The following is an 11,439-nucleotide window of genomic DNA, read 5'->3' as shown; positions in this document are numbered from 1 at the left end:
CTGTTCAATGTTATAACTGGAAACAAGAATGGATTCAACCAAGTCAGGGGGTTGGTGAGAGATGATTTGTTGGCCATCATCAAAGAAATTAAAGACAAAAGTCTCACACATGCAAAGAGAGCCCGAGGGACAGTTGTGCATACTTGAGCAATCAGATAAGGAGCCGTTGTAAGAAAGTGAACATTGGGGATCATCCATGGGAGCACTGGATCGAAACTCTTGCGCTATAGTAGTGTGAAGCACAACTAACTTAGAGTTAGATTCCAGTTGCTCCGAGTGCACTTGGGAGGACCTGGCCACTGATAAATCATCATGTAAAAGTGATAGTCCATGCTAAATGATGTGTGGTGAGTCCCTATTGTGAGCTGCACGCGTTTCCTTTGCCATCTGTGTCATCGCAAGAGGTTGAAACCCAAGAGACTTTTTACTGCGACCTACAACAACACTGGAGCTGGACATCATGTTTACAGAGAAATCCGTAGGCGTGGAAATACCTTTGTGCAGCTCTGCAAGAGCCGAAAGGTGAGGGTGCGCAGAGCGAAGGGTGTACGACCAAGAATGATGCCAACTGTGGCATTTCTTGAGCAATGAAAAGAACTTCTTCTTTTTTCTTCTGATGCACTCCGCTTGGCATCCTGAAGCTCTAGCAAAAGAAGAGGTGTCCAAGTGAATCCACAGGTCTAGATGAAGGGAAGCAGCCAGCTCTAGATGAAGAGGCATCAATCTAGCATTGATGTGGTTGATCACTCTCCTTGTAGACTGGATGACTGATTTGAGCAGAGAGAGACCAACACGGAAGAAAATATGCTGAGTGTGCACGCTCCACAGATGGTGGTGGATACATATGAAACTCGGAAGTAGACAGGAGTCTTTGCAACGTTTGAGAAAGGCTAAGTCTGCAAACTTTTTCATTAGCTTAATCCTCAACACTTCTAGTTGTTTAGCTTTGTGATATAACTCCCTCCCATGAAGGGTATCAATTAACAGTAACAGATTTCCACAATCCATTTGTAAAGTGCTAAGTTTTTTGGATTCGATTGTGTTTGTTTATTTCATCAACGTTTCGGATCACACTACATGATCCATCATTAGGATAAAAAAAAAAAGAGAGTGCAAGATAGTAAGATCATGCACTTTTTTATCTTGATGATGGATCATGTAGTGTGATCCGAAACATTGATGAAATAAACAAACACAATCGAATCCAGAAAACTTAGCACTTTACAAATGGATTGTGGAAATCTATTACTGTTAATTGATACCCTTCATGGGAGGGAGTTATATCACAAAGCTAAACAACTAGAAGTGTTGAGGATTAAGCTAATGAAAAAGTTTGCAGACTTAGCCTTTCTCAAACGTTACAGAGACTCCTGTCTACTTTCAAGTTTCATATGTATCCACCACCATCTGTGGAGCATGCACACTCAACATATTTTCTTCTCTGATGGTCTCTCTCTGCTCAAATCAGTCATCCAGTCTACAAGGAGAGTGATCAACCACATCAATGCTAGATTGATGCCTCTTCATCTAGAGCTGGCTGCTTCCCTTCATCTAGACTTGTGGATTCACTTGGATACCTCTTCTTTTGCTAGAGCTTCAGGATGCCAAGCGGAGTGCATCAGAAGACAAAAGAAGAAGTTCTTTTCATTTCTTAAGAAATGCCACAGTTGGCATCATTCCCGATCGTACACCCGTCACTCTGTGCACCCTCACCTTTCGACTCCTGTAGAGCTGCACCAAGGTATTTCCATGCCTGCAAATTTCTCTATAAATGTGATGTCCAGCTCCAGTGTTGTTGTAGGTCGCAGTAAAAAGTCTCTTGGGTTTCAACCTCTTGCGATGACATAGATGGCAGAGGAAACGTGTGCAACTCACAATAGGGACTCATCGCGCATCATTTAGCACAGACTATCACTTTTGCATGAGGATTTATCGGCGGCCAGGTCCTCCCAAGTGCACTCGGAGCAACTGGAATCTAACTCTAAGTTAGCTGTGCTTCACACTACTGCAGGGCAAGAGTTTCGATCCAGTGCTCCCATGGATGATCCCCAACGTTTGCTTTCTTACAATGGCTCCTTATCTGATCACTCAGGTACACACAACTGTCCCTCAGGCTCTCTTTGCGTGTGTGAGACTTCTGTCTTTAATTTCTTTGATGATGGCCAACAAATCATTTCTCACCAACCCACTGACTTGGTTGAATCTAGTCTTGTCTCCAATTATAACATTGAATAGTGGTCTCGCACAGAGGCTACGATAATCCAGTCTGATCTCCCCATATCTTCCTTGTTATCATCCTCGTATTTGTCACCATCCCCCTCGTCTCTTGCTGATAGACCCCATCCTTCTTGTGGGTCCCACACGAGGGGGTCCTCACCTCCCTATCAGATTAATCCTTCTTTTAACCAATTTTAGAACATAGGGTTATATCGCGCAGACCTTTCATCTTCTTCCTCTGCTCCTTGCTCGGTGACTGATTGGGAAAATAGGCTAGTTGTGAACCTTTCTTGTGCCACCATTGACCCCCTTTCTTTTAACTTGTTGAAGCGGGGTCTTAATTTTTCTCATCCCCCCCGCTCCATTCCTCACTTTCAGTTCCTCCTTAAGATTGAGAATGCTATCCATTCCCTCCCGTCTAAGGTTGCGGAAGAAGTGAGGCAGGATTGTGCTGTTGCTCTTCGACATGCCAAACCACCCAGATGCAACAATTCTGGTGCAGAATCACGTGCTTTTCGTGATTTTGTAAATAATCATGATATTGTTATCACCAAGGCAGACAAGGGTAATGCCACAGTGATCTTGAACAAGCAAGACTATATCTCCAAGATGCTTGACTTGCTCTCAGACCCTAGCAGCTACAAGCTCCTCCCTCGTAATCCTTGCTCAAAAATCTTGAATAAAGTCAAAGTTCTCGTGTCCAACTCCTCCTTTGATGATGTGATTAATAAAAAATTGGTGCCTTCAAAGGAAGTGACCCCCCGCATATATGGGGCTCCAAAAATTCATAAGGAGGGTGTTCCCTTGCGACCTATTGTGGACACCATTGGATCCCCTACCTATGAATTAGCTTCTCACCTTGCCAAGATTATCTCTCCATTGCTGGGGCATTCCAACTCTTTCATCAAAGATTCCTACCATTTTGTCCAATTTATTCAAGACATCAAGTGGGAGCCTTGTGATGTCTTGGTTACTTTTGATGTTGTTTCGCTCTTCACCAAGGTTCCTATTCATGACGCTGTGCAAATTATGAGGCGTAAGGTTGGGGATGAGCTTGCTAGTTTGGTGGAGTTCTGCTTAAGATCCACTTTCTTCTCTTTCCAAAATGTCATCTATGAACAGGTGGAGGGAGTGGCGATGGGTTCTCCCCTTTCCCCTGTCATAGCAAACCTCTATATGGAGTATTTCGAGGAGATGGCTGTCCACACCTTTCCCCTCAAGCCCAAATGGTGGAAGCGTTATGTTGATGACACCAATGTGTGCTGGCCACATGGGCTGGAAAAACTTGAGGAGTTTCATGAACACATCAACAAGCTTGCCCCCACCATTTCCTTCACCAAGGAGCTTGAATTTGGCAACCAGTTGCCCTTCCTCGACGTCCTCATCATGAAGAAGCCTGATGGTACCTTTAGTCGTCGAGTGTACTGTAAAGCCACCCACACCGATTTATACCTCCATTCTTCTTCCCACCACCACCCATCCCAGAAAGTTGGTATCCTCAAGACTCTTTCCCTTAGAGCCTATAGAATTTGCGATGCTGATAACTTACCGCAAGAGCTTTATCATCTGCGCCAAGTTTTTAAGTTCAATGGGTACTCTCATTAGAAAATCTCTAAGGCCCTCACCCAAGCCAAGTCCTCTTATCTTTTTGGCAACAGTCATAAGATCTCCACTAACCCACCTCCCCTTCTCGCTTCTCTTTCTTTTGTGGAGGGCATCTCCCAAAAAAATGGCAAGATCTTGACCAAAAAGGGCATCCAGGTGGCCTTCAAACCCCTACCTAAGTTAAGAAATTGTATCCCCCCGCTCAAGGATTCAAAAAACTCTCTTCTAGACTCAGGGGTCTACAAGATTGAGTGCTCATGTGGCATGCCCTACATAGGTGAAACTGGTTGCTCTGTCATCACAAGGATCCGAGAGCATAGTGCTTACATCAAGCATGAGAGGATACAAAAATCTGCCCTAGCTGAGCACTCAACTTCAACCAAGCATCATATTTGTTTGGAGAATACCAAAATCCTATCAAAAGAGGACAAACATTTCAAAAGGAAGTTAAAAGAGGCTATTGCCATTAGCTATCATCCCATTAACCTCAATCCGGATGATGGGTGGTCCATTAACCATTCATGGCACCCCTTGCTTGATACCCTTAACAACCTCCATTCTAGCACGCTCAACAGACTCGACCACCCTTGATGCTTTCTCGGTTTCCCTTCTTGCTTGCTCTTCTAGTTCTTCTGTTGGACGTTTTCCTCTTCTCCTTCCCCCTCTCTTCTCCTCTTTCCTTCTAGGTGCTTGCTTCTTCCGTGGTGTGCAGTGTTCTCTCTCTCTCTCTCTCTCTCTCTCTCTCTCTCTCTCTCTCTCTCTCTCACACACACACACACACACACACACACTTCTTGCTTCTTTCTTGTGAGTGGGTTTTGTGCTTAGGCCCCTTGGTTGCTTGTTAACTTTTATTTTAGTGTCCTTTTGTCTCTAGTATTGTTTATTTTTTCACGTGGTTATCACCTCTCTTTTTTGTGCGTCCTCCTGCCGATTCTTCTGTTCTTTTCTTTTTATCAAGGCTACAAAGCATGTAGGAATTCTTATCCCTACATGCATGGTAACTTGGACATTTTCCTCCTTATTTATTTTTATTCATTTCACTATTTAGTATTGGTCATTTTTATTTCCCCACATACATAAAATTTTGTACATATAGATTGTTTTTTTTTAGCCCTTTATATATATATATATATAGATATATATATATATATATCTATATATATATATATAGATATATATATATATATATCTATATATATATATATATATATATATATATATATGTCATGTATATTTCACTTATTTCACATATATATATATATACACATATACATATATATATATATATATATATATATATATATATACATATATATACATATATATACATATATATATATATACATATATATACATATATATATATATATATACATATATATACATATATATACATATATATATACATACATATACATATGTATATATATATATATATACATATGTATATATATATATATATATATATATGTATATATATGTATATATATATATATGTATATATATGTATATATATGTATATATATATATATATATATATATATATATATCATAGATATACATATATCTTATATATTTTTTAATTATTTCGTGTTTTCTTTATATTTTTTCATGTATATGGCTATATTATAATCCATTAGCTATTGTAAGTATTTACATAGCTATTCATTACACATTTACCTATATTATTATATAATAGCCAATATATTAATAACTACTATACTTATATATATCTATATAGATAGTATATATTTTAATTGTTGTTTCTATATATATGTAGCTATTTTTTGTTCCTATTTTTCTTCTTTTAGTTTTTTATTTCTTTCTTCTTTTTTAACCTTTCTTTTATTTCTTCTTTTTTATATTTTTTGGTATGTGTACCTTTTTTCTATTTTTTGGTATTGCATGGTTTTACGAGCTTCCCCCTTCTCTTCTTATAATTCTTGAGAAAGGTCCAGTCTGCATATCTTACTATCTTGCACTTTTTTTTTAATCCTGATGATGGATCATGTAGTGTGATTCGAAACGTTGATGAAATAAACAAACACAATCGAATCCAGAAAAATTTGCACTTTATTTAAGGTATTTCACGTGGATTTCTTACACTCCCTATAATGATACTTTAAAATGGTTATTACATTCTAGAATTCACAGTCTTGTGAAGCATAATAAATATAGTTCTTTTACTGCTAGTTACTACATTTCTAGCCCCACCTTCACAATTTTCTGGATGTGTATGAGAATTACTAAGATTGAGGAATGGGGATCTGAACAAGTTGGAGACCACTAAATTGGAGTCCACTTCTCCAAAAGACATGCCACTTGTATTCTATTGAAGGAGGGAGGGTTCGTACCCTACATGCAGGCTATGACAAGCTATAATGAGAACTATTCGTAACAATTTTTTGCTAGTTGGAAGAATAGTTGTGTGACCATAAATGACATTATGTTTCAAGTGAATGAGGAGTCTATTGCCATGGCCATAGGATTGGACATTACTGGGTAGAAATGATAGAAAGTTATGAAGGTGGTGGATAAGACAAGTATGACTAATTGCTTCAAAGGCAATGAGGCCCTAGATTGTTACCGAAGTCGTTTTAGGAGGGAAAAACTATTGGAACCCTAGATGATGTTTGTTTGATGATCATGAAATACATGATGCTAGAAGGAAGGCACCACATGTATTACTTTTATTAATTCCCACTTAACCAGTTTCATAACAAGGAGCTTGCTTGCTTTCCTTTCTTTTTAATGCATGCACTTGACGAGATTGTGATGGATGTTAGAGAAAATAGGAAGAAAGGGGCCAACTTCACTATCCTGCACCAAGGGCTCATGTTTTGCCTTTTCCAATTTCACTTAGTCCTTTGTTTGCCCCGTGTGATTGCATTTGATAATGTCCTCCCCTCTAGGACTCCCCATGTGCTTGGAATATGTGGGTGACAATTATGCCCCCACCGCTCAGCCTTCTCCTAGCCAAACCCCTATTAAGGGTAGGAAGAACAAGTTGGCCCTAGAATAGACTACTAATAAGAGAATTAAAATGGAAAAGAGGGTGGAGGTGGAAATTGGGGATTCAGATGAGGAAGTTGGTGGGGGTAAAAGAAGGTTGAGAAGAATTGCTAAGACCCATGGAAGATTCAAGCAACTGGCTTATCAGTCACAGGAGGATGAAGAGGATGACACTAACTCTGAGGAGAGTGATAAGCACTCGAGGGATGACTTGGAGAAGGGGAAAGATGAAACAAAGAATGAAGCAGAGAAATGGGATGATACCTTGGATGGAACATGGGATTTTGAGGCAAACAATCCCATCATGAACCCATCCCTTGACCCTACCCATGTCTCTACCACCATCACCTAGCCTCCAACTAACAACTAGGAGAATTCCAAAACCATGATTAACTCCCCGGACACTAGATCCTCCCTGATAAAAAATGTGGGTCTGGTTAGCCTAAAGGCTCCCACTGCCAATCTTTTAGTGTGGGATAGTAGTAAAACTCTGGTGAACAACAAGGTGTTAAAGTTGAGTGCAAAGGAGAAAAGGGAGGTTACTCAGAATGATCTCCAGGAGCTCAAAGATAGGTGTAATGCAATGGAGGAGAGTTTCTCACTGTTCTCAAAGTTCACCCTTAAGGTGACGCATGTGGCTGCTACTACTCTACAGTTGTTGGCTATTGCATCAGAGGAGGATAGCTTGGGGAAGGAGGATTTGAAGCTTCTCTATGGCTTCGTTGTTGAAGACTAGGGCAAGGTGCTCCTAGTTGAGAAAGGAAAGAAAAAAGATGTAACTTAGTGGCCTTTTGTATACTGTTGTATTTGGTACTCTGTTGGTTTTCACTCTCCATCCTTTGTTGATGGTTTTGTTTTTTTGGTTAAAATTTATTTTGGGCTATAGGTGTTACGATGCGATGACCACCTCTATGCTTTATAAATTTTTAAACTCTGCTGGTCCTAAGGGTTGGATCCTTAGTACTTTTAATTATCATTATTCGACTACTTTTGTTTTTGATGTAAATAGTTAAGGGTGTTGTGTGCGGTTGTTTATTGGTTGTTGGCTTGATTTCTATTGGTTGTGCCGCCACTTTTGTAATGGGCCAAGCCCCTAGTTTTGGCTTCTTTTATATATAAAAACAACACATTAGTTTTCAAATCTGAACATGATCTCTTATGCATTATAACAAAATTACATTTTGCACCTTTAGTTTATATGCACTATAATGAATTATATGTTCAATGCTTTTGATAGAGAGAAGTAAACCAAACAAGATATAAAGATGCTACTATATATCAAAATTGTTGGAGTTTATACACATGCCATTCACATACATGTTGGAAACATAAATAGTCACAATTACTTAACTTAATTCGTTTAAGGCCAAATGATATTCTTAGTGAACAACATACCAATTTAGTAAATTACTAAAATAATCCACTCAAATCTCTTTCACATTACACATTACACACGACTTGGTGCTATTCCTTTAAGGAAGAAATTTCATTGTAGGCTATGATACTCTACACAAAAGCAATAATAAATACATTATCATAGAACAACAATTTCATAGATCTTATGTCATATACCATTCCAATAAACAAAATTTCACAGTTGACTTGATGCATTAAAATATAACTCTAGAAGTTAAGATATTTTGAAGTGGTTGGTGGAATATTACATGTTATGTTTAAATGATCAGCTCAATAAAATTTTGAATACTATTCATCTCAAGACAATTGCACCCCATGGCTTGATTTCAATAATGCCAAGTTTGAGATACTCAATTCCATGTTTTCAACAACATTTAGTTGGTAAATTAAACACACCAAATCATATTTTCAAAGGCAAATTTGGAAAAGAGTTAAGTGTAATTCAAGTACGATAACAATTGTAGCCTTCTCCCAGCTAAGGGAGACATTTAGTGGTCAACAAAAGAATGTAATTTCTTATTTATTATTTCACCGATCACCTACACTTGATTCATAGAATATTGATAATTATAAAACCCTCAATCTAAATGCTAATCCTTTCAAAGAAATTACACAATTACCTTATTTATTTATAGATCTCATTTTTGAGAAAGAATGATGAGGGTTCAAGAAGTGGTCTTCCCAGTGATGCAAGCAACACATAGGAAAGTTTCACAAATGGAAGGAATGCACATCTATAGTTCCAATAAACTTGTGGTAACTCTTGGATATAGACTAAAAACATTTCCAACTATCTATATTCATTATGCAGGAGTCTTCATAAGTTATTGGGTTGAAAACTCAACACTTGTAAACTTGTTTGAATTTCCAATATTCTACTAAGAAATCAATAATTAGCCCCAAATAGTGAATTTTTTTAATCTCTTGTTAAGGTCACTTGGGTCTTATTCTAGTTATATGATGATAATTAGACATAAAGGGTTTCATTCTAGTTAAATAAAATAATAAATTCACACATCATGATTGGGTGGTCAACTTGTTCAATTAATGTGATGAAAAATACATGTAATCATGACTCAATGTCATACATAGCCTCCTCATTCAATTGTTCTTTGTAACTTGATAATTTATCATTCCAAAAAAAGTTGACAAGAATACAATCAGCAATACCTAAAACACTAGAGCTGAAAGGGGTTCCATACAAATACAATAGTTGAAAGTCTTAAAGTTAATGAAAGAAATCATGTCATTGCTTGTGTCATTCCCTGATCTAGAAAACTTCAGTTCACTTTTTTGCCTTTGTGGCATCAGTGGTTGAGCTTTGTCAACAAAGCTTAATCTAGGCCTCTTTGAGTTGTTGTTGTACTAATCCCCAGGAGAGAATTTAACCATTGTTACTAATGACTTTTTTCTTGATCTCCTGGCAACTGACTCCTACTATCTCTCCCTCTTTCCTTAAAACCATTCTTCCCTCTTCAAAACAAGAATTTGTTGTTCAAAAATCCTCCCCCCCTTCACTAGGATGAGATTGCTTGTTGAAGGATTTCCTATGGAACTAATCCCAACTACCTCATCCCAACAGTTCCTTGGTTTGATTATTATTATTATTTTAATCCACTTTTCGTAAATAAAAATAATATTTTTTTTGCAAGCATTACAAATATGTGTGCCAAGAGAATGAACAATAATTTTGGTAGATGAAATGTGGGTTAAGGCATCCTCCCCCATTTAGAAAATTCATCATCCCGATGCAAATATGTAGGAAATTGCTATCATATCCATAAAATTTCAAGAATTCCATATTGTATTGATCAATAATCTAACTTCTATTATTCATAATAATGTATGCATATGCATTCAATTCTATCAACAATATTGACTTTCATCTACTGAAATAAGATCAAATTTTCATTTCCTTAAATGAAGCCTACATTTCATTTGAATGCATTCTAATAGAATCAACACATACACTCTCATGGAAACTAATTTTTTTTTAAAGAGAATATTAGCACATATCTATAGTAATAAATTTTGAGAAAATAAAACACATTTTATAAAAGGACATGTATAAGTAATCATTTGAAGAACAATTCCTATGTGAGTGTATCAATTCCATTACGCCTCTATAGTTTTACAAGGTTAGGCTACCTCTCTCCGACAATATTTCCCCTTTCTAATGATTTGTAGTTCTCTCTGTTGCATCAATGGAAAGAACACCAAAATATAAGTCCATCGTATATCATAAATCAAATCAAATATCCAATGAATATCAAATCAAGTACTTCCTTATTTCGGCGATTCTAAAAATTAAGTAACATATTACCTTAAAATCAAATGACATCACACACATACTTGTACTTACTTATCACACCTTGGCATCACATAGATTTGACCCCGCTAAGGTACTTCCAATCTAATTCCTTCCATACTCATACATATACACTCACAATCCCTTTAGCTCATCCACAATGTCAATAGCTAAAGAAGATAAGTATTTAGTTATAAATATCAAGACTCAATGTTTTCCTTTAAACTCATCTTTGATCACACCTTGATTATGAGTAACACAAATAATCAATCATGCATACCATCTAATATGTGGTTCTTGCTAAGTGAGTAAGTGTCTACATCAATAGGTGAGTGCCCACAAAACATAATCAGGTAATGCAATCACATTACATCTATATCTTCATCATCATGAAATATAATGACATATGTATATAACATCCTCAATATACTCATTAATATTTGATCATCATTATGCATACACACACTTGCATGAGCCAACATCCAAATGTATTTATGCTCACCAGTAATGACACACACACACACACACACACATATATATATATATATACATATATATATGTATATATATGTATATCTATACATATATATACATATATATGTATATATATATATATATGTATATAGATATATATATATATATATGTATATATACATATATATATACATATACATATATATATCTATATATATACAGATATATATATATATCTGTATATATATATATGTATATATATATCTGTATATATATATATATATATGTATACATATATATATATGTATATATATATATGTATACATATATATATATGTATATATATATATGTATATATATGTATGTATATATATGTATATATATATGTATATATATGTGTATAT

At 36.4% G+C, this 11,439-nt stretch overlaps 1 protein-coding gene across 1 annotated transcript; it reads left to right on the top strand.

Annotated features, from left to right (window-relative positions):
• Positions 1–1,515: 1,515 nt before the first annotated feature.
• LOC149561550 (uncharacterized) lies at positions 1,516–3,822 on the top strand. Its single transcript, XM_089827864.1, has 3 exons — positions 1,516–1,741; positions 2,012–2,092; positions 2,438–3,822. The coding sequence occupies exons 1-3, from the start codon at positions 1,516–1,518 to the stop codon at positions 3,820–3,822; spliced, it is 1,692 nt and encodes a 563-aa protein (XP_089683990.1).
• The last annotated feature ends 7,617 nt before the right edge of the window (positions 3,823–11,439 follow it).

The sequence above is a fragment of the Cupressus sempervirens genome, chromosome 4 (genome assembly GCF_028749045.1).
Source record: "Cupressus sempervirens isolate cs-2001-9-10 chromosome 4, ASM2874904v1, whole genome shotgun sequence".
NCBI lineage: Eukaryota > Viridiplantae > Streptophyta > Pinopsida > Cupressales > Cupressaceae > Cupressus > Cupressus sempervirens.
Note: the sequence above shows the minus strand (reverse complement) of the source record. Positions and strands in the feature narration are given on the sequence as shown.